Source organism: Tachypleus tridentatus, chromosome 13 (assembly GCF_004210375.1).
Source record: "Tachypleus tridentatus isolate NWPU-2018 chromosome 13, ASM421037v1, whole genome shotgun sequence".
Taxonomy (NCBI): domain Eukaryota; kingdom Metazoa; phylum Arthropoda; class Merostomata; order Xiphosura; family Limulidae; genus Tachypleus; species Tachypleus tridentatus.
Window position 1 is genome coordinate 93,143,956 of NC_134837.1, and position 25,667 is coordinate 93,169,622.

At 34.4% G+C, this 25,667-nt stretch overlaps 1 protein-coding gene across 1 annotated transcript in view; it reads right to left on the bottom strand.

The window, feature by feature from the left end:
* The window catches only part of LOC143237567 (glucose dehydrogenase [FAD, quinone]-like), a 57,978-nt gene extending 32,879 nt beyond the window's left edge, over positions 1-25,099 (bottom strand). Inside the window, exon 1 of the mRNA XM_076476969.1 lies at positions 24,568-25,099. Within this exon, the coding sequence (XP_076333084.1) occupies positions 24,568-24,691 (124 nt within the window). The 5' untranslated portion in view covers positions 24,692-25,099. The remainder of the gene's footprint in view (positions 1-24,567) is intronic.
* Positions 25,100-25,667: the final 568 nt, after the last annotated feature.

The window sequence follows — 25,667 nt, forward strand, 5'->3', positions numbered from 1 at the left end:
AATTTACGTCAAGCCTATTTTAAAATACGGCAACAAAAATGCAAATTATAATATAACTTAACCGACAGTTTCTACCCTTCTTAAAACATTTCAGCTGGATTAACAAACAACGTTTTTTAAACTGTTACCAGATACTATGGTAAAATAATAGCGATGTGATTTCATTAACAGTAGAGTTCTTTGTTAATCAATTTACACGTAAAGATTATGAGGTAACCGTTTCTATTTTATAAGAAGCGCGGTATGTCCTGGTGGTTAAGGCACTCAACTCGTAATCTGAGTGTCGCAGACTCGAATCCCCTTCGCAACAAACGGGTTCGCATCCCCGTAGCGCCAAACATGCTCGCCCTTTCAACCATGAGGGTGTTCTAATGTGAGGGAATGTATTGCTTGTTTGTTTTTTGAATTTCGCACAAAGCTACTCGAGGGCTATCTTCCCTAGCCGTCCCTAATTTAGCAGTATAAGACTAGAGGGAAGGCAGCTAGTCATCACCACCCACCGCCAACTCTTGGGCTACTCTTTTACCAACGAATAGTGGGATTGACCGTTACGTTATAACGCCCTCACGGCTGAAAGGGCGAGCATGTTTGGCGCTACGGGGAGGCGAACCCGCGACCCTCGGATTACGAGTCGCACGCCTTAACATGCTTGGCCATGCCGGGCCCTTGTGACGGAATGTAAAGGATTACCTTTATATTTACATTAAAATCCCATTTGAAGGATTTGATGATCGTGTTTCATTATTTTGTTGACTGTTAGATATTTGATAATTTTGAAAATAGTGACATCATGAAGACCAATGTAAAAATCGTTTTGGGTTGAGAAGTGTAAGAAAACGGTCAACTTTTGGTCACATAATGAAAGAGCAGCTTTCTTTATAAGTTCAGAGGGTTTGGAAGCTGCAAGAACCTTTGTGGTTGTGAAATATTTAAATCCGATATATGAAAAACAGGTGTGTTTGTCGTATTTTGGAAAAGATATAAACGACAAGGCAATCAACGAGAAAGAAAGACCAGGTGATGTGAGAGTGTGTGTTTTCTGATAGCAAAATCACATGGGGCTATCTGTTGAGCCCATTGAGGGAAATCGAACCTCTGATTTTAGCGTTGTAAATCCGTAGACTTACCGCTGTAGTAGTGGAGAGCTAGATGTGAGAGAGAAAAAATAAACCGAAAGAAGTGAAGGAACAGTGCAGAAAGCTAGAAAGTTTGTGATAAATATGTGACATTATCTGCTTTTTGTAAGTTGTTATATTATATTCTTTCGTGCATTATTTAATGGAATAAACATTATTTTGTGCACTACTACAATTAGTATGAAAAAGTAGGGTCAAAGTTGTGAGAAAAAATACTTTATTTCTATTTTTCATCTGTATTATTTATTTATTATTATAAAAGTAACTAAAATAGGAAATTATTTAGGGTAGTTAAGGTAGGTAAAATAAATAATAATAATGATATGATAAAATAATAGATTTATTGAGTGGCTCGCGAGCCGGATGTTACTATATTTTATGAACTCATAGCAGGCCAGATAAAAGTTATTAAGAAAAGCGTTAGACAGTGGTGGTTCTTGTGGATACTCACAGCCAATTCGTCAAACTGATCACAGAGTTTATCATTGAATACAAAACAACTGTGTTCTACTAGTTGGGATACTGAAACTCGATATTTCTAGCTTTATACGCCGAAGTACGAGGGGTGAAACTGATTTGGTTTGAATTTCGCGCAAAACTATACAAGGGCTATCTACGCTAGCTTTCCCTAATTCAGCAATGTAAGACTAGAGGGAAGGCCACTAGTAATCACCACCAGCTATCAACTCTTGTGCTACTCTTTTCACCAACGAATAGAGGGAATGATCGTCACATTACAACGCTCCCACGGCTGAAAGGGTGAGCATGTTTGGTGTGACTGGGATTCAAACCCGCGAGCCTCAGATTACCAGTCGTGTGTCTTAACCACCTGGCCATGCCGGGCCACGTAAAGCAATTACTAAATATTCATAAGACACAAGATGTTAAGAAGAAATGCTCGACAAAAGTCTTTCAGTTTTGGTTGGATGTATAAGTTAAGCTCCAGACCATGGACGTGTACCTTCTTTGTTTGTAGGTTTGACAATAATTATATAACTGTATCACATATCATCACTACAATACAAACACCTAAATTAAAGTTTGAAAATATAGTTGACAACAATAAGACGTGAATATAAATATATGTTGCATCCCGCGAGTACAGCGGTATGTCTCCGGATTTACAACGCTAAAATCAGGGGTTCGATTCCCCTCGGTGGGCTGAGCAAATAGCCCGATGTGGCTTTGCTATAAGAAAAAAAAACACACGCATATGTGTTTTGTTGGTTATGCAGTTGATGTTGTTGTTTTTTATTAAGATTAAAGTTTAGGATTTAAAATATTTCCAGAGTTTTATTGATGTGATTATATGGCAAGAGAAGGAAGAATGATTCACAATTTATGGTCACTTTTCAGTAATGAACGTATGACAAACTGAAAATCTAAGAATAATTTGTATAAATCACATGTAAGAAACTTATTAATTTACTTTTATTAGATTTTCAGTTACTCCTTTATTTTCAATTGTCATGTTTCATTTTATATTTTACAGATTGGTGAGTTGTTTTAACATTCGAAAATGTTATATAACCCTTTATTTTGCATCATGAATTTGAACACATTTTAAACATTACGTCAGAACAACTTAAAATATTCAATTTGTGTTCAGTTACCGATAACTGATCAAACTGCTTTGTTTGTTACCTACTCTTAGAATATGTAAGATTAAATGATTCAAGTCTTCGGGTTGGTCAGCGGTAAGTTTATAGACTTACGTAGCTAAAATCCGGATTGGATTCCCCATGGTTGGCAGCACGCAGATATTTCAACGGGTAACTTTTAAACTAAAACAACCAATAAAGGGTTCAATATACTTTTATAACCAGTTTTCCCGCGTCACGAGTTTTTTTTTTTAATTGTTATGCTTGACTAATAACCATTTATAAAGCGGTATTTCATCTCACCTCAAAAAACAACCAAAACAATCAAGGATGGAATAAAAGATCAGTCAGGCATAAATTTAAATAACATTCTATTTTAAAAACAAAGCTGCACAAGGAACTAACATTGTTCTGACCACTACGGATATCAAACCAGTTTTCTAGCGTTTAAAATCTACAAATGTTCCGCTATGCCACGTATATTTGATCACTTACAAAACTGTTATGTTAAACATTTAATCTTAATTTCTGCATATACCAACGCGTAACTAAAATAAGACATTTATTTGTTTGTGAAAGTAAGGATATACTTCGAACTTTACAAAATGACGTTAAAACATTTTGCATCAACGATGACCTCCCCAGCTTCCCAAATCCTCGTATTATATCTGTCATAGGCATTTATAAAGTTTCTATCAAAATATTTATTATCAATACCGTTCAGCATGAGAATAATTATTATCAGACTTAAAACTCTTGAAACAGGAAATAATAACCAGTGCTTTAGATAACAAACTGTAAACCACATAAGAAGTAAAATATTTTTCTCAAACATAAAGTACTGTATAAAACAGTTAAAGTATTATTATTATTAGTTTAACAGAAACTACTAAGAAAATTTTATTCACTTTTCTTGCAATTCTCAATTATTTATTTATTTGATAAATATATTTATATACCTCTTGAGGTGACGTTCTTCTAATGCGGTTTTTGTTTGTGCTGCAACGTTTTCGCAAATATACAATACTTGAGGACTATCTGTATGTACATAGCCAACCTTGATTTTTAGCTGATAGTCTAGAGGAAAAGCAGATAAGTAACAGCAACATTCAACAATTTGTGAGCTTCACTTGTTTGATCGAATAGTGGGAACGAGTTGTTGTACCCATGACTCCAAAATGCGAAGCATATTTTTGAAGTTTAGGGCTGCAAACATTAAACTATCAGATTAGCGGTAAGTTGTTGTACCCATGACTCAAAATGAATATTAGTTTAGGGCTGCAAACATTAAACTATCAGATTAGCGGTAAATGAATATTAGCCACTAAGACACTCCCGACTCTTTAGTTTTAGAACAACGATTTTCCATTATTAGTGCAATATCCGAAAATACACTAATAAAAATTAAAGGCATATATTCATCCGAAACTTCACAAGGTTTTGGAAATGAGAAAAAAATAGAAAATTGGTTTGTTTTTTTACAGTTTCTAACATGTATTAACAAAAAAGTAACCCAATGAAATTATTTCGAATTTACACTAATGTTTAAAAATTTATAACTTATAGAAAACTTTAGGTAGTTTGGTTCAATATTTTATAGAATAATAATGTTTCATATTAACATTCATGTTAAAAAACACTCAAACGTAAGAATTTTCATCTGAAAATATTTATTTCAGTGAAAGCAAATTTAAGAAACAATAGCTTTTTTCACAGCTTTTAGTAAAAACGATTATTGTAAAAGATAGAAAGTTCCCCAACTTTTTATTCAAATATTTTAAGATTTTACGGTAACAGCAGTTGACTTGTTTCGTCGTGAAAATAACAGTCATCAATAACTTAGCAGTATACGGAAATTAGGCTCTTATTTAAAATGTGTTTATGTAAAAACAATACTATAAATAAATATCAGAAACTTCTCGTAATTTTTAACTCCTTAACTTGTAGCTTTGCGCGAAATTCAAAAAACAAAAAACCCACCTTACCCAGACATGGGAAGGCCAGATGGTTTGCCTTCTCTCCCCTAATCATGCTCATCATTACACCCGTGGAGACGTTATAATGTTTCTGCCAATCCCACCATTATTTGATAAAAGAGTAACACAAGAGGGAGTGGTGATAACTGTATACGTTCTCTCTTTAGTCTTTTACTGCTAAATAAGGGACGGCTTGCGCAGATAGCATTCGTATAGCTTTGCAAGGAATTCAAAATAAACTGCTTATCTCCAAAGGCTTTGGTTCGCAGAATATGGGTTATAATGGTCATCTCTGATTATTTTTTGACTTCGTAGTAGCAATTCCTTTTGCGATTAAAACTTTACAGACCTTAAAAAACTTTAATAGAACTTTCAGGTCTAATACATTATTTTTTTGTTGGGTACAATAATGACAGTAGTATAATTTATTGGCTGATATTCGAGTCCTTTGGGAAGTTCGATGGTATCACTCAAGTGTCAGTAAATTAGTCCTTTGTTTGATGATCTTAATCATGTGCTTATTACGAGAGTGAAGTCAATATGCATTAGCTCAGTGTTTAGTATGTTTTAAGTTAGTTTACATATCTATGCAGCATTATAATATTCAGATTCCCATAATGAATTTGTATAAACAATTATTTGATTCAATCAGCTCAATTATTTGATCCACATAACTAATTGAAAAACATAAATTTTAAACTATATTGCAGAAATCAGAGAAAAAATTATTTCCTTAACGTTTGTTTTCGTTATGTTAAGAAAGGTGGGGGCAGCGCGGGATCTCCGAGGTTGGCACCATTAGTAATCTATAGGTCCCACCAGTTCCGGAATCACTGACATAAACAACTTAAAAAAAACGTAACTAATTTATGAAAAATAGATAGTTTTATATATCAACAAAGCATTGTGTATGACACTCAGTTAATAAGATATAGAACGTAACATTTATAACATATGACTATTAAAACTAAACAAGCTGGCAAAAAATTGGATAAGGATAAACCATATCATGCTGGCCTGGCATGGTCAGGTGGTTAAGGCACTCGACTCGTAATTCTGGGGACGCGGGTTCGAATCCCCGTCACATCAAACATGCTCGCCCTTTCAGCCTTGAGGGTGTTATAATGTGACGATCAATTCCACTATTCCACAGAGTACAGAGATTTGCGCTCAACAAGAAATTGTGTCGTTGGTTGTTGATAGACATCACTAAAGGGCAGTTTTGCATTGTGGAAAATCGCATACTTTTGTATCCACCAAATAAGTTTAATACATCTATATTCTTATTGCAGCGCTCCCTGATGTCATACACATTTAAGTTTTGTAAATTTTATGTATTAGCTCAAATATTTATGAAGTGACACAAAAATGCAGTACCAGATAATTTACAAGAAGTATAAGTCTGAAGATATAACAAAGTCCATTGTAATAAAGGTCGTTTTGTTCTCCTGAAACGTTTTATAAATATTTTAACCGTTTCTTTCGACTTTTATTACGCAGTATCCGCTTTTGTTTGTTACTTATCTGATCATAGAAGCCAAACATTTATTAGAGTGGTACTAATGAACATTGGTTTTTATTAAATAAAGTTTGAATCGCAAAGATATTTCGATCAAATCTTCTAAATGTATCATATATAGGATAGTTTAAAGCTTACGTTAGTTATAGAATTTGTTCACCTTTCTATAGCTTGAGACATCCTTGTTAAAACTCGGAGTTTATCACAAAACTTAAATCAGTTTATTTCCATTTTCATATCTACAAATTACACGTTTAATTTTCGATTGGTAGGAGCACTTTATTTTATCACTTTACATTTAATGTAAATTCTTACTAAACACTGGCCTGCAGATTGCAGCTTTCTAAGGTACATAGTTCGTATGCAAGCACAACGGTGTGGAAAATCTGGTTTGAACTGGGTAGAAGAGGAATCTTAAAGGTGTCTTATTCATTTGGTAATTTTAAATTAGTTTTTTCTACATGTAATTCAGTTGGTTATTCATGAGCATATAAAAGATAGCATCTGGTTAACCGCTCATTTTAGGATTGTGTTAATAAGTTTTTACACAAGTCTTTGATAGCATACAGTCAGATAATGATGGCAACCATTACTTCTAAAAACAATATCCGGTTATTTTTTACTTCTATATCGAGGTTTCACTTGAATGTCTATTTACAATTTGTGTGAATATTGCTCAGTTTCTCCAGGATATCAAATGATGAAACTGTTTTAGAGTCTGTTAAACTAAGGGAGGAAACACTAAACTCAGTTTAGAGACTTCCTTAGATGCTGAAACATGATTATTATTTTAAATACCACCTGCTACCAACGAATAGTGAGATTGAGAGTTACATTACAACGACCTCACGGCTGAAAGAGCGGGCTTGTTTGGTGTGACGGGGATTCGAACCCACAACCCTCAGATTAGGGCAAAATTGTTATCTTTAAAAACACAATGCCCCCTCTAAACCATCATCAAAATGGTACTTGGTTTTTGCTTTCTAGAAATTAGCAATGTTTGTTAGTAAATACAAGCAGAAGTGTTTTTAACAGTTAAAACTACGCGGTGCAATTTTCTTAAGGATCCCGTCCGAACTGATCATTTACAGGTACAGAAACATACAATTTTTTTTTCTATTTTTTTGGAACCTGTCGGTGCGTTCCCTCGAGTGTAACGAGATTAAATACACCACTGAACACAAGCCATAAAATTATCAAAGAAGACACATCATTAATTGCAACAATCACATAGCATATTAGTGCTCTGATTCAAATTGCAGTTCTCAGAGATGCAAACCTTAAAAACATGTTCATTTACCAAGAAATATTCCTTTAAGTGTGACTAATTTTAATGAGCTGATCTGTGTTCAGCTTCGTTTTTCACTTAACTTCAATCTTAAAGCTCTATTTGTTAATTAAATATAAGGAAAATATGTAAAACTTGTTAGTAATCTAATAAATCCACCAGATTTTGACAAAATACAAATAAATTTCGTGATTAAATGCAAATATCGTAAATATAACGTAATACATCTAAAACACCAAATCAAAATCATGCCAGTTTCTCTGAATCGACTAGCAGACAATAGTTATTTAATTTTCATTTAGTAAATTTATTTAAGATAACGATTTGATTGTATAGATTATTATTAAAATACATAATACATATGATTGTTTAAAGTTCTATGATATTCAAACATAATTTAGTAAAATGCTGTAACGTATTGGGACTGAACATAACAACTATTAACTAGTAAATTACACATGATTTATAAGTTAAAATATCTACATTGCTTACGCTTTATAAGTCAGTAAACGTAATAATTCATTTCAGTAGAACAATGTTATATTTCCCTAAAAGTCATTCAGTAAATTTCTCCTGTCTGTTACCCTACAATATAAGACACAAGAATGCAGTGTTTGGAAGTTCCTAATACAGGTACGTGTAACCTATCACCCTACAGAACTTATATATTTCGAATAAGTTATATTTATTAAGCAGATTAATTACTTAAAGCACTAAATCCAAAAAACTCTGAGTGATCTTGTGTAACGGTAGAATATTTTCATGTCTATAGGTGGCAACGTAGTTATTATTGAGTATACCGGACTTTCCTCAAAGGGGACAGAAGATCGCTTGTAGGGGATCACATATTTTAATGATTCGCAGTAGTGTTTTGTCTGTCAGTCAGTGAACGTTAAACTAACGTCCCATAAAAGACACTTAATATTTTAATTTGTACTGACGTTACGTCGGTGAAACGTTCGCTTGCCATGAATCACGAGAAGAATTAAACACTATGTAGGCTACAACACAGCGTGACGTGTGAACTTCAAAGGTAAGATATAAAAATAATTTTGAGTTTATTTACTCTTGAAATAAAACACTTTCGGAGACCCTACGCAGGTACATTTAGTATATATATATATATTTAGTACAAACATGTTGTTTATAATAATGACACAAGAATCACTTGTTATAATTCGTATTCACGTTGTACATTGTCGGACATTTTATAAGTGAATAGACAAATAGTATAATTCGATTGGAAAATGTTGTTTTTTTTAAATAAATGTTTCAAAAATACAAGCACTAAAAATCCATAACATAACCAACAAAAAGGGTGTTTGTGAAGAAACTGGAGCAAGAAGCGTAAGTTAATAACACTTTTAAGATCCCCGGTAACGAAAGTTCGACCTCTCTAGATAAGTGTTATATAGTTTTGACACACATACACCCCCAAAATAATATGTTTTTATGTTAATAAATACATAAACTACATGGCCAAAAGTGTGTGGACACCCCCTTCTTATTGGTGGGTTCTGTTATTTCAGCCACATCCATTGCTAACAGGTGTATAAAATCAAGTATACAGCCAAGCAATCTCTACAGATAAACATTAGCAGTAGAATGTGTCGTACTGGAGAGCTCAGTGACTTTCAACGTGGCACTGTCAGAGGATGCAATCTTTCCAACAAGTCAGTTCATCATATTTCTGCCCTGCTAGAGCTGCCGCGGTCAATTGTAAATGTTGTTATTGTGAAGTAGAAACGTCTAGGACCAACAACAGCTCAACCACAAAGCAGTAGGCCACACAAGCTCACAGTACGGGACCACCGATTACTCAAGCGCATAGCGCGTAAAAATTGTCTGTCCACAGTTTCAACACTCGCTCCCGAGTTCCAAACTGCTTCTGGAAGCAACGTCAGCACAAGAATTATTCGCCAGTAGCTTCATAAAATGGGTTTCCATGGCCGAGCAGCCGCACACGAGCCTATGATCACCATGCGCAATGCCAAACGTCGGCTGGAGTGGTGTAAAGCACATCGCCATTGGACTCTAGAGCAGTGGAAACTCGTTTTCTGGAGTGTTAAATCACGCTTCACTATCTGGTAGTCTGACGGATGAATCTGGGTTCGGTGGATGCCAGGAGAATGCTACCTGCCTGAATAATAGCATGGGATTGTTTTTCATGGTTTGGGCTAAGCTCTTTAGTTCCAGTGAAGGGAAATCTTAATTCTACAGCATAAAATTACATTCTAAAGAATCGTGTGCTTCCAGCTTTGTGGCAACAGTTTGGGGAAGGCCTGTTTCTGTTTCAGCATGACAATGCCCCCGTGCACAAAGCGAGGTCAATAAAGACATGGTTTCCCGAGGCTGGTGTGGAAGAGCTTGACTAGCGCGCACAAAGTCTTGAACGCAACTTCATCTAACACCTTTTGGATCAATTGTAACGCAGACTGTGAGCCAGGCCTTCTCGACCGACATCATTACCTGACCTCATTAATGCTCTTGTGGCTGAATAGGAGCGAATCCCCGCAGTCATGTTCCAAAATCAGGTGAAAAGCCTTTCCAGAAGAGTGGAGGCTGTTATAGCAGCAAAGGGAGAACCAACTCCATATTAATGCCCATGGTTTTGGAATGAGATATTCAACAAGCACATATGGGTGTGATGGTCGGGTGTCCACATACTTGTGGCCATGTAGTGTATATATAGACAGATACTTTAATGACAGATTTTTGCCAATGAAAAGAGCAACTAGATTAGATATGAAAAGGTTTTATTATGGCAATTCTTTTATATATATTGCCTTTTAACATTTAAACTTGAGTAGAAGCTAGTCGATTTTCAGTCTTCATAGCTCTCGTAAAACTGATTTATGTAAACTAATATCAGTACTTTATTATTCAAAACAGCAAAGTGAAGCTTAATTTACCATTTTTATTGCAAAATGACACTGTTTTCAACACACAATGTTGAATTGGATTTGAAACACTTTTGCTTATGTTTTAGTGCCCATATCTCACTCTTAACTTTGTACAAATGCTCTGTACATGTTCAGATGTTTCATATATCTGCACCTTAACCGATATATGAAATGTAAACTGTAACAACTGAAAAACAACGAAAATTTTATTTTTATTTACACGTTTTACTATTAAGACTGGTGTCTCTTAATTTCATGACCATATTCCGTATTCTAAATTCATATATACTGATGATTTCAACCCCGTTTCGTAACAAATTTTTTTTGTGGTATTTTTGATCGAATAATTAAAATTAAGTAGGACTTATTAGTTTTTATAATTGTATCATATGCTTCTATATCTATCAACTCGTGTTAATTAGTAGACAAATCTCGGGAGACTGTAAGTACTTAACATTTAAGTGACATGAGCGGTATTTTAGGTTCTTAGCCTGCGACTCGCCGTATCCTAGCTTCGTAACCTGTGTGTTTTTCTTATAGCAAAGCCACATAGGGCTATCTGCTCAGCCCACCGAGGGGAATCGAACCCCTGATTTTAGTGTTGTAAATCCAGAGACATACCGCTGTACTAGCGGGGGGCCTTCGTAACCTGGGATGCACTTTTTTTTTTTTTTTTTACTTCTCCTTCCACGGAAGTGATTTTTTTTTTTTACATTTAAATTACGATATCTTTTTCTGTACTATTAATGATAAGGGTTTAATGATAAATGTTACCTTTTCAAAGGACCTGAATCTCTTAGAGCTGGTTTATGCTTCAATTCAAAGCTGATAGAATCTTTAACTTGATATTAAACTTTCTAAGTAAGTTGTATCTGATTGTATAATCCATTTATTATGTTAATAAGCAGAATTTCCTATGTGTAAAAATAATTTAATTATAAATGCATGATCGGTTGACCTGAAAACATAGCTCAGATGTAAAAACCGGCAGGTATTGGTAGAGAAAGCACTATGTAGAGGAGCAAACAACGTTTTGATCATATTCGGTCATCGTCAAGCTCACAAAGAAAGAAAGAAGTAACTGACCGATAGCTGGCCACATGTTTGAAGGCGTCGGTGTAATTGAGTGTAGGAATGTAGAGGGCGTGCTTAGATGTTTGTTTGTTTTAGAATTTCGCACAAAGCTACTCGAGGGCTATCTGTGCTAACCGTTCCTAATTTAGCAGTGTAAGACTAAAGGGAAGGCAGCTAGTCATCACCACCCACCGCCAACTCTTGGGCTACTCTTTTACCAACGAAAAGTGGGATTGACCGTCAAATTATAACGTCCACACGTTAAGGGCGATCATGTTTGGCGCGACCGGGATGCGAATCCGCGACCCTCAGATTACAAGTCGCACGCCTTAACACGCTTTGCCATGCCGGGACGTTCTTAGGTGTATTTATTAATATAGGTATAAAGGTGTTCCTTTGTATTGGTTTATTTTGGGCTTGAGTTGTTGTATAAGTAAGGCTTCTTTAATTTTGCGTTTGCTTATGTTTGTTTCTTTATTTAGTATTTTAGTGTTTTCTATGGTTATGTTGTGTTTATTTGATTTGCAGTGTTCGAAAAGGTGTGAAGATGACTTTTGTGTTCTTTGAATCTGGTTTCCATTTTTCTACTTGTTTCACCAATACAGAAGTCGTGGCAGTTATCACATTGCATTTTATAAATAATGTTGGTATTGTCTTTGTCAGTGTGGTTTTTACAAAGTATAGACCTTAGTTTTGTACCTGGTTTTTGAATAAATTTTGTATTAACTGGAATGTCATATTTTGTTACTAGTTTTTGCCAAATGTTGGTTATTTTTCTGCTCGTCATAGGGACCTTATAATGTTTCGATCAATCCCACTATTCATTGGTGAAAGAGTAGCCCAATTTGTGGCGGTGGGCGGTGATAACTAGCTGCCTTCCCTCTAGTCTTACACTGCTAAATTAAGGACGGTTAGCGTAAGTTGCTCTCCTTTAATTTTCCGCGTAATTCAAAAGAAACAAATTATTTTGTGAATTAGTGGCTTATTCCACATTGGTTTGGGGTATGGTTTTATGGCTACTATTGTATAAATGTTAGTTTATACAAGATTATTAATGAAGATTAGTTCTCTTTTTGAAATACGGCTTTTTGCACAACATCGCTTAACAATCTCGTTGTTCTGATAAAATAAGATTTATCTTCTATATATAGAAGTCAAGAATTTGGATGTAAAAGTAAATTATGTTTTATACATTTTTTGAACGTTGTTTATTTAGCAAAAAAAAGTGACATCCAGTTTCCTTCTCATAGGCCTCCCCATGGGCACAATGATATGTGTGTACACTTATTATGCTAAAAATCGGGTTTCAACATATTTGTGACATTAATTAAATTTTAATTCCTTGTTGTCCGACATTTAAAGAGTAAACTGGTTCACATCTAGTTTAACATTACATTTCCTTAAAGTATTGTTTTAAATTAATTTAAAGCTCAATAAAAGTACGGTCAGCATAGCTTTTAAATATTTCTTTGATACGCCTACGAATCTGCCTATCGTATGCCACGTAACAAGGAAGAGAACAACTAACAATAGTAATTATCCTCCACTAGCCAAACATTTCCCGTACTGTTACTCTTCTGCACAACACAAACGCACCCTCGTTGATAAAAATCTAATTATGCTTGCTTTTGAATTTCGCACAAAGCTACATGAAGGCTATCTGTCCTTAAGTTAGTAGTGTAAGACTAGAGGGGAGGCAGCTAGAGAGTACCAGCCGCCGCCAACTGTTGGGCTACTTTTTTACCAACGAATAGTCCGATTGATCGTTACATTATAACTCCTCATGGCTGAAAGGGGCGAGTATGTTTGGTGCGACGGGAATTCGGACCCGTGACCCTGAGATTACTTGTCGAGTGCCTTAACCACCTGATACCATGGAGATCGAGCTTTGAAATTTAGCTTTATATTTCAGATTTATGTACGAGAATATGTAAACAATACTTAAAATAAAGCTACAAATGACCACGCAGAAGACACTTTTGTGGTGACAACGACCTTTTGGACCACTCTTAACATAACACATGAATATTCTGTTTGTAGCGTACGTACAACAAATGCCTTTATTTTAATTTGAATTCGTTGAGCGGAAATAATTTAACGTGCTAATTCTGAGATAATCGAAATAAACGAAATTTTCTGTGATTGTTAACCACAGTATTTGTTCATAGAACTATGGAAAAAAATTAAGGTTGTTCTCGCATTCAAAGATTTCGTATGGTAGAGTCAACATTCCTGTAAAGGTAAAATGACCTTAGTTTTCCTATGGAAGGTAACTGTTGACTTTGGTCTAGGTTTAACGTCTTTTTTAGATATTTTACTTCAGTTTTACTACAAATTAAGACTGTAAAACGTGCCTACAAAACGTTAACATACTTGTTATTGTCTCTGTACTTTCCGCTCCCAGTTCACACCAAATAGCTAAAGAGGAAGTTTGACCATGTTTTTCAAAGCCATATTAAATATACAGTAAAACTTGACATTTTACATCCTCATGCAAGAAAGAAAAAATGCTAAGTATGTGCACTTAATTAAGCATGTCAAGTAAAGGGCACATTACACACATTTTCATAAGCGATGCTTATTAACCGCACGATGTTGTTTTTCATTGTTGTCAATCGCAAATTGTCAAGAACGTAATGTGCGGATTAAAATCTGGTTAACTGTTGCTATGGGATACGTTGTTTATAACTGACATGTTTAACCTGGAAGATGTAAACTATTAAATATTACAAAAAATTCTGATAAACAGTAGAAGTTTTACAAGGAGACCATCAAGGAAGAATTTTTTTTATACCACCTTTCTATAGTTTTATCACACAAAGTTCTGACAAACAGTGAAATTAAGACAAAGAGCCTATAAAGAAATGTTTTAAAATTTGTTTTTATACCTCCTTTTTTGAGATATTTTACTATGGCTATACTAAACTTTAAGACTGTAAACATGCACCTGAAAAACAATAACGAACATTAAGATTCCCGGTCGTGAAAATCCAACCCACATTTAGGGAAAAAAAAATCGTTAAAGCCGAAAAAGGAATTGGAGACACCAGATTACATAACCTTAGTCCAATAATACAATCTAAAAAGCTTCTTCTTCTGATATAAAAAATATACTCATTAGTTAAACCTGTAAAATGCCTTGTCAGGAAGATAAACGTAGAAAGAAATGAGACTGCTTGCGTAAGGATTCACGCTCTAATAAAACAAATCATATTATCGAAGACATGGTGCTGAAATGATGGATTTCAACTTCGAATAAAGGTCGTGTATAGTAGAGTCAAGTAGTTTATTTCTACGAATCAGGGAACATATTTCAAAATTTGGCTCGACGCCAAGAGGGGTCGGATTTTCATGGCTTAAGACAGAGAGACCATCAAAGAAGGTTTTATTTTATATATATCTTCTTTTTGTAGTTTAATCATACAAAATATAAATATTAATAAAACATATTTTACTGGCAAAGAGTAAAATTAAAGCCATCAAGTAAAGTTGTAAGTTTTATTTTCTTATCGTTGAACAATTGACGGATTGATGGAGGGTTGAAATAAAGGCTTGTTTGGAACAAAGGATATAAAATTATGGTTCTATTTCTTTTTCTTGACATAATAAACATTAAAAATGCATGAAAATTCATAAAGGCACCAAAGAATTTGTTTGTTTTGAATTTCGCGCAAAACTACAGGAGATCAAAATGTGCTAGTCGTCCCAAATTTTGCAGTGAGGGTCTAGACGAAAGGCAGCAAATCATCACCACCCAACGCCAACACTTGGACTACTCTTTTACCAACTAATAGTGGGATTGACTATAAATTATAACTACTCCACGATCAAACTTGCGACCCTCGAATTACGAGTCGATCTCCCTAACCACCTGGCCATGTCGGGCCGGCATGGTCAGATGTTTAAGGTACACGACTCGTAATCCGATGGTCGCGGGTTCGAATCCCCGTCACACCAAACATGGTTGCCCTTTCAGCCGTAAGAGTGTTATAATGCGACGGTCAATCCCACTATTCATTGGTAAAAGACTAGCCCAAAAGTTGGCGGTGGGTGGTGATGACTAGCTGTCTTTCCTTTAATCTTGCACTGCTAAATTAGAAATGGCTAACGCAGATAGCCAACATGTAGCTTTGCGCAAAATTCAAAAACAAAACCTCGCTTTATAAACGATTACTAATCGGAAATCTACAAATATTTGACAGGAATGTTTATAGATTTCTAACATTACAAACTGTTTAACTTCAGAGAATTAACATTGAACATTAGTTAGTATTTTTACGAGGACATTAGATATTTTCTTTGGTCAAAACTTTATCAGTAAAGCAGCTAACAAGTTTTCTCATCAAGTGAATTGTACTTGTGTATCAAATGGAATTAATTCATTCCTCGTGAATTGTAAATAAAATATTCAGTCCCAGACCAGATAGAAGATACAGTATCGTTTGTAAGTTTTAAAAATATTTGTGTATAAATTATTATTTGAAATAACTATTTGTAGTAACCGTTATTATAAATTGTATTGTTGTTTGAATATAAAAATATATTTACGTTAAGAAAGAAAATTGTCTGTATTAGTCTTGTTGGAAAATATCATAAGTTTGATATTCATTTAACTTCTAAGTTCAAATTTCCGGCTATTTGAAATCGTAATACATAACACAATAATTCAGAGACTAAGATAAATTATAATGCCTAACAGTATGTGCTTTAAACTGAAAAAAATATTAGGTTCAACAAATTACTCCATACACGTACACAGACATGCCCTCCCCAATACTTATCTTTAAACACTGCTATTTTAAGTCTCTTTTTTTTTTCAAATCATAAGCAAACATGTTTTTATCTTTGCCAAATAATTTGGTTAAATACTGAAGGAAAAATGGTTAAAATCAAATAATTATTTATAAGATATTTTACTATAATGTTTTTACTTTTTCAGATTTTCACTGCGAAGAATGGATTTACTTTATGACTATTAAACATTTTATCTAGGTTTAGTGAGATATGTTTATTAGTGAAGGTCTGAACGTGAACTAAGGTTAACATCCCGAACTGTGAATTGGAGGGTCAGTGGTTTGCATTCCTTACCTCCAAGATAAAAAAGTCGCTCTTCGCACTGTAGGGCTGTGGAGGCATTACAACAGTGACGGTGAAATCGGCCTGAGTAGCCCAAGAAGTGTTGGTCAGTAGTTTTGACCAATTTCCTTCTCTCTGTCTCTTAAAACTTAAGGACGGCAAGGAAGACACCCTTCATGTCCTTTTATATGAAATTCAACAAACAAGTGGAGTGGAAAATAATATAAAACATATCATCAACTCTGGTAACACTGTGGATGAACTATAGACAGGAGACATTAGTATTATCTTAGAATTACTCTTATCAAAACTGGTTAAGCATATACAAAGATGCCTATTTGTTTGTACAAGATCAAATTTTAATCTCTAGATGCACGGTTTAAAATTCCTGATAATTGATGTTTTGAAGTGATACTCTTCTACAAGTTTCTGGTTGCCTATATTAAACAATTTAGTACAATGCTACTAAGCTGAATAAATTACAGTAGTTTCGTGTTATAATTTTAATTTTAAGAACAGTAAAAAAGAAATACATATCTCAAAAACTAAAGAAATCCATCTGTCTTTACAGTGGATGGAATCATCAAAAACCGCACACGCGTTTCAAGAAATTAGGTTTGACCGAAGTTGTTCGTCTGGAATGTGAACTTAGTTATATGTGTTTTATGTATCGCACGACATACACGTGTGTATTGAGGCTTACCCAAAGCTACACACGTAGGCACAACTCTGTTGTGTGTGAAAGCCTCATAAACAAGTGGATTAGTTTTTTTTTGTTTTTTTACAGTACAGCTGCAGGCACCAGCCAGCAAAATCACTAATACTGTAACGTTTTTGGATGTGTCATAATCGACGAATGTACAACAGTTAGGTTATGGAAAGTTTCAGAAAATGAATATTTGTTCAGCTTGATTGTTTTAAAAACATTGAATTATATATTGTTTTAGTTATTTATTATTGTTATTTGGCAAATATTTTTAAGTTTTATTATTTTTTTATACTGCTGTAGGTCTCTACTTTTACGGTTACGAAACAACATGTGGTAATCAGCGTTTAAGAGCAAGGCTAAGTAAACCAAAATATTCAGGTTCAGATTTCAGAGCCTTTTCTTGGGGATGGCCTGGAGATTAGGGTGCTCATCTCGCAAGGTTTGAATTCCCTTTACAGCATGTGCTTGCCTTTTCAGCCGTGGGGCGTTATAATTTGACTTTTAATCCCACTATTCCTTGATAACAGAGTAGCTCAAGAGTTGGCGGTAGGTGTTTTTGACTAGCTACCTTCACTCTTTAACTGCTAAATTAGGGACGGCTAACGCAGATAACCCTCGTGTAGTCTTGCGCGATATTCAAAATTAATAAACCTTTAAAGGGTAAGAGGAAGGAAATAGAATAGAACCTGACCCTGAACCTGAACAACAAAATAAAGATCCAGACATGAATTAATAAATAAGTCGTAATTTTACGAACATAAAATCCAGGATAGCGACTCCTTGTGGTGGACAGGAATAAACCAGCATATTGTGTAGCTTTGTAATAAATCCAAGAACAACAAGATATAAATTTGTTTGCAACAAACAGTGGTACAATATTTTCAGAAAAGTACGAAAGTATTGCATATTAATCAAATAAAAAATAACTTGTAAGTTAATCGTGTGAAGTAAAATGGTGAAAGGAATTAAGTACATTAACGGTGCAGATAAGGTTTAACTTTAGTTTCTTTTGACGGTACCAGATTATCTTCGATAAAACCGAAATCAAGCTGTTTAAAACCTCTGGTAAATTATTATTTTTGGACTGTTTAGGATTGTTACCTGTACACAAAATAAACTGGGAAAACTATAATAATAGGCACAGAAAAATTTTGAAAAACAAAAAAAAATCCTAACGTCGTTCTCTGCACTTATGCTTGTGCAACAGATAGTTGCCATCGATTCAAGTCAGTTTTACTAATAAATTATTCGGGATAAAGTGACTAATGTCATGTATAGTCTAAACCTATTCAGCTTTCAGAACAAGAAGTAATTAGAACAAATATCGCTAATAGTAAATACGTTGTAAGGTAGATGTGTTTCAGTAAAAAGAGAAAAGCACGAATTAAATCCACATTCAGATGGTATGTAAGTGTTTTCTTAGAGCAAAGCCACATCGAGCTACCTGCTGAGTCCACCTAGGGGAATCAAACCCCTGATTTTAGCGTTATAAATCCTTAGACTTACCGCTGTACTAGCGGGAGACATCCAGATGGTTAAGGCACTCGACTCGCAATCTGAAGGTGACGGGTTCGAATCCCCATCACATCAAATATACTCGCCCTTTCAGCCATGGGGGCGTTATAACGTGACGGTCAATCCCACTATTCGTTTGTAAAAGAGTAGCTTAAGAGTTGACGGTGAGTGGTGATGACTAGCTGCCTTCCCTCTAGTCTTACGCTGCTAAATTAGGGAGGGCTAACGCAGATAGCCTTCATGTAGCTTTGCGCGAAATTCAAAACCAAACCAAACAAACAAACTAATTAAATTCAATATACTCTGTAAAAAATAACAATGACTAAAACAAAAACACTTCATAAACTTATGAAACAATTTATGTAGCACAGCTAGACCGGTAAAGATGATAAAAAACAATATAATTTATTTGGTAAATGCCGTATTAATGAATAAAATTATAAAAAAGTGACATCATAGTGACTGTACAAAGGGTGGATATCGTGCCTACACAAAGGTAGCTATAGTGACTGTACAAAGGGTAGATATCGTGACTGTTTAAGGATACAAGATAAAGGCTGAGATTCATAGTAAAATAAACATTATTTTTTGATTGCCCGTTCTAGTAAGGTAGACAATAAATAATATATACTTAATGACTGGAGACTCATTCTTTATCCAACATAAAATTAACACAATATTATATATAACAATGCAAAAGTCTATAAAGGAGACTTCATTATATATATATTTGAGGCGGTTCGATCATAACTGAAGTTCCGTTACATGATTTTCAAGGTTGTTACTAATACCCAGCACCACCATTCTTGTTGTAACGAACTACGAAGGCCGAAGAATTCAGTCATGAATCATACATTCAGTAGTGTCACAGACGCAATAGCACTGCCTCCCAAAAAGAGCGTTTCTAAGCAAATCAAAGGAAGAAAAGTCCAATGGAGCCACAGCATGGGATTTGTAAGGCATACAGTCGAGTGAGTTTGTTGTAATTCTAGTTTCTTCCGTTTTATTCTCACAAAAACAGTAATTGATCTCGATGCGTGACTAAAAGATTTTAAAACTTTGTATTGTGGGTCTTGTAACTTGTTCTTGTTTATTATCTTGATAACAGTGCCAAGAGACATTGCAACGCCTTTATGAGTTGAATAGTTCATTTTCGTAACCACGGCCTTTATTTTGTGGATGAGGGTGTTGCACAGGCTTGGTATAAAGTAAACTTTTGAAGTCCGCTGTTGTCGTAAAAGCTTTAGTGTACCTGTATTTATGATTTCATGGGGAAGTTATATCTTTCGGCTATGTGTATATAATATGAACATTCTTGTTCTTTGAATACCATTCCTTTAAAATATTTGAGATATACCTCTAGCCATAAAAATAATAATGGTAGCTTTCGGGACTTCGTCCTGAACAAATATATAAATATATATACACATGCACACTAATATACATATCGCCAAACTTGCGTCTATGACGACACTTCACTGCATTAGTATTATTTATTTGTTTTTGAATTTTGCGCAAAGCTACTCGAGGGCTATCTGCGCTAGTCGTCCCTAATTTAGCAGGGTAAGACTAGAGGGAAGGCAGCTAGTCTAATCATCACCATCCACTGCCCACTCTTGGGCTACTCTTTTACTTACAAATAGTGGGATTGACCGAACATTATAACGTCCCCACGGATGAAAGGGCAAGCATGTTTGGTGGGAACGGGATTCGAACCCGCAACCCTCAGATTACGAGTCGAACGCCTTAACACGCTTGGCTATGCCGGGTCCCAAACGTTCTCGGTTTGTATTAACAGATTATTATAGAAGCAGGCTATAAAATAACAAACGTCTAATTTTTTAAACTGCTTGAAGAAATAACTATAAATCTAAATTTTACAAGAGTTTCGAAAGTTTAAAAGCAACATGTTAAGCGATGGTTAGAGTTCGATTATAATTTGAATAAGCAATTTCCCAAAAAATAATAATTTTTAATACGTCATTTAAATAATACTGAATTACCAATGGCTTTACCAGAATAGGTAACAATGAAGAGCCCAGCACGACCAAATGGTTAAGACATTCGACTCGTAATCTGAGGGTCGCGGGTTTGAATCTCCGTCGCACCAAACATGGCCGCCCTTTCAGCCGTGGGGGGTGTTACAATGGGACGGTCAATCCCACTATTCGTTGGTAAAAGAGTAGCCCAAGAGTTGGTGGTGGGTGGTGATGATTAGCTGCCTTCCTTCTAGTCTTACACCGCTAAATTAGGGACGGCTAGTGCAGATAGCTCTCGTGTAGCTTTGCGCGAAATTCAAAAACAAAAACAAACAAACAGCGAAAATTAAGTTCATGCAATGAAGCTTAGTATTGAATGTTCTAAAGGTAGTAAAATGTTGAAATTTGTTGAAACGTTTATTTAATATCAAACGAAAGTAGAGTATTTTGTATTTTGAACTGAGCTGAAAAGTGTTTTGTACTTCTAAATCGTTGAATACTGTTAACCTCTCTCCTACAATATGTTCATGATATGAGTTCAAAAGTGCTTTCTATTCATTAGTTCGCAATGTCCTCTTGCATCACACATAAATAGGGATGTATCTTCTAACACTAGATCAACAACTGGTATGTAGCGTAACTTCATATTTTCAAATAAGCCAGAAATGCCCAAATATTTATATTTTTTGCACCAAATCAGCCATTATTACTCAACTACTAGTATCCTATTAAACCAAGTCACCCAAGTGCAATTCCAGTACTTTCCTTCATCAACTTATACGAGTATAATACGAAAATTGTGCGAAATCATGGAATGACGTTGTGAAGCTCCAAGATAGTTTCATATAACATCCTGCTGGCTTGTTGCAGCAGCATTCAGTCATGTGACTGAACAATAACTAGGCGTAAAACGATTTCAAGCTAAACGTCTTGTAAAACCAGTTACTTTAACACCGACAGGGCGGCAGCGGATTGACTTGTTGATACAATAAGGATTATACGATGAACGATATATTAAAAGAGTTATTATTATACCACAGAACATTGAAGTTGTGTATGCAAAACTTATGTTACGAAAATAAAAACATTGGACATAATTTTATCATCTTTCAACTGTCATCTACATAGTTGTTGTGTGAAATAAAAACAAAATATATTTCACGTAAAGCTTAATCTTTGCTTCGTTATTCTGACTTAGCTGTAATTGTAGTGCTAGATAAGATCAGATTTTGACTTCATCCTGTTACGATGAATGTGGTGTAATTTTATTTACTATAGTGTATTGTTTTATATGCAAATATGGATCTTCATTTGCTGTGCAAGATAAACCCAACAGATAGGTTTGTACATTCAATGTTAAAAATGCATCACAAGGACAGTGTGTGTGTTTTTTTTATTGCAAAGCCACATCGGGCTATCTGCTGAGCCCACCGAGGGGAATCGAACCCCTAATTTTAGCTTTGTAAATCCGTAGACATACCGCTGTACTATCGGGGGGGGGTCTCACAAGGACAGAGAAAATCCGTTGGAACTGAAGAGTACAAAGTAAAAGTGTTAAGCTGAAAAGTATTAAAGATGTTAAAATATTAAATATAATATTATAGGTATTTATTACATTATATATTATATTAAATTATTATAATTATATTCATATAATTTATTATAATTATATACTTATTTTAAAATATTAGCAAATTTTAAACTTTTTAGATTATTTTATTTTTCTGTTTGTCAGAACTTGTAAGATCAAACAAATGTTATAAACGTTTTTACAGTTCTCTAGGTAATTTCATTTGAATCATTTACTGCTACAGTAGATGTGTCCGCAGTATGACTATATTACTGCTCAAGAAAAATAAGACCTCAGAAATAACCACCATGGTCGACTAACTTACGATTAAAAAATCATGACCTTTCTGAATATTTATATGACAAAGAAAGCTTCACTGTGAACCTCTGATTACCATGACTGTCACTAGTGTTCGTATTAAATTATTCGAAGTATGATGAAAACAACCTTTATAACATGTAAGATGTTTAAGCTGAATCAGTTTCACAATAATATTGTTTTTTTTACAACAGTAATAATATTTATCTCGTTAACAGGATTATGATTATTTTACTTAAGATGGAGCTGAATCTACGATTCCTACAAAACTGTTTGATCTGTGACGATGTAAAACCAAAAAATATGTATTATTACCTACAAGGAAGACTTCCACCATGTTATGGAATATTTCTATATAACATGATAGATTGTTCGTTTAGTATTGCTAAACTTGGTCTCAATTCGAAATTAGTTTTTACTTACAATCTAATAATTGTTTCCTAGTCAATCTACTGAAGGCAAAAAAGAAAAGTCGTTGATGTCCTAATCATATTTTATGTGATATTTTTTTAAAGTTTTAGAATGGCCTAACTCTAAGTAAATATGACACAGAAAAAGTGGACGATTCTAGCATCCACGTACCAAAGACAAATGATGTGACACTAAGACAACTTTTCCATTCAATTGTATTCAGAGTATGCTCTTGACTATACATGTCTAAGTTAAAACAGGAATAGAAAAAGTAACCATTTTAGGTCTTAATACAAAATAGAAGACAGTGATAAACTTATAGAAAATCTATGGAAGAGCGAGAGTTGTCTAAGACATACGCTATCTATAAGCAGTAAATTAAGATATCAATGAACTCTGGTAGACTATTTATTAGATATTCCAATCAATTGTTTCGAAAAACTGATTCCCACATTTCAGTACATATATTGCAATGGTTAGGGTGTTTAGTTCTTTGATATTCAACACTAAACTACAAAATGGGCTACCTGTGCTATGTCACTAACAATTATTTGTGGTAAATATTTCATCTACAAATTTCAAGCAAACAAATTCTGTAAGGAAACAAATAAACAAAACCTATCAAGATCTTTTTTTATTTATAATTTAAATAATCTTTGGTAGGAGTCACTATTTAATGTTTCTGAAAGGACATGCTCCATCACACGTACTGTACTTTTACAGGTTAAACAACTCAATGGTAAAGCTTTCTTCATGAAAGTACTTTCCAATACTCAAGAAACAACCTATCAAAAACAACTATTCTTTAGGTATCAGCTGATAAGCCAGAATAAAATAACAATGGTTACTGGAAGTGGTTCATAATAATATGGTTACAACACAACAATGCAACTTTTTATATAAACAATATAGTATATATCTATACGACAGTCTTATAACAGGTGCCTACTACAATAGAAACGAGGCTAAGAGTTATTATCAACATCCAGCGGTCATGAGATAGAACATAAACCGACGTGACGACATGGACTTTAAACATTATGGTGAGACACCGAAAACATTTTAATACAACGTACACAACCTTTGTGTGTATGTGTGTGTATCGAAAATAAGGAACGTGATTTAGATGTAATACTTTAGGCGAATTAACAAATATTGCATGAACACGAGGTAAAAATCTCATACCATAGGCGAACAACACATATTTTACATATTTAGGAACACTGAAAGTAAAACAGTAACAGATTAGTACGAGTTATTAAAACAATAATTTACCAAACTCGTTAGTTATTTTTGTTTCTTTGTTAGATATTTAGATACATTTGCAGAATTGAACTTTAAGCTGAGCAACTTACGTGACTTTACCTTGGTTTGGCTGACTGAGGCAAAGTTATTTATGTACACAATGCCAGGGTTACAGAGAAATACTTTACGAATTTAGTTTTAGAAATATATATTACGTTTTATCTTTATTCCAAGAGGCACTACTTACCAACAATATAATCATATTCCAAATCAAATTTTTCTGAAGTAAGTGAAAATCTGTCTCTGGGATAGAAGAATAAGTAAAACGCTATGGGCATGACAAAAGGCCAGAAATTCACGAATTCTGTCATCTTCTGTACAGGTACACACGATTCCTTGAAAAATGAAACTGTAAAACTCTCTTTACAAACTTAAAGTTTCTCTTTTGACCGAAAAAGTACCCTTTGTTGTGAACACTTGCAATAAAGAAACAGTGGCGAACCTGCCAGATTCGATGGGCTCATTTTGAACTCTTTTTTTTATAAACTAAACTCAATGTGTGTCTGTATCGCAAGATATAAATAACGTTTGAGCCGCGGCATTGCCTTCTTCGTGTCCGGAGTTGTGGCTTTAAACTACTTTTGACTTTGACTTGTGAAGAGCAAATGCGTATTTTCTTAGCCAACCGTGGACACCGAAGCAGGTCAGTCAGCAAATGTCTCGTTGAACTACTCTCTTCCGTAAGCGTGACCTAAACCTTGAGTTACGTTTGGGAAAACAAGTTCTTGCACTTGCCCGAGGCAAGTGACGTCCTTTTAAAGATTACTAGTGAGAATAGTGCAGATAGTTTATTTTAAACATCACCCATTCGAAACGCCAAATTATCCTTACACTAACAGGGTATTGTTTCAGTGTAGTAAAAGGCTAACTCTCGATGGGAAAATATATTGTAAAGGATTTACTAATGTATATTGGTTTTAATATATACGTATACTTTAGTTTAATATATATATTAAAAATGCATGTAACTTGTATTGCTAAATGTGTATCCCGCTATTATCTAATTTTTTAGAAGATTTTCGAGCGTAAGAATCAACACTGTATATATCTACGTAAATATTAGTATTGTTGAGCCAACTGAACTTTCTAGAACTTTGCTCTAAAGTTTTTAATTGCAACACACGGGGAGACAGTATAATATTATTATTGGTCTGTTAGTCACTTTACTATAAACCTTGGAAGCTATAATTGTGATAAACGTTTATTAATCGGAAAACTATACACATATAATCAGGAACATTTATAGATTTCGAACATTACAAACCATTTAACTTCAGTGAAGTAACT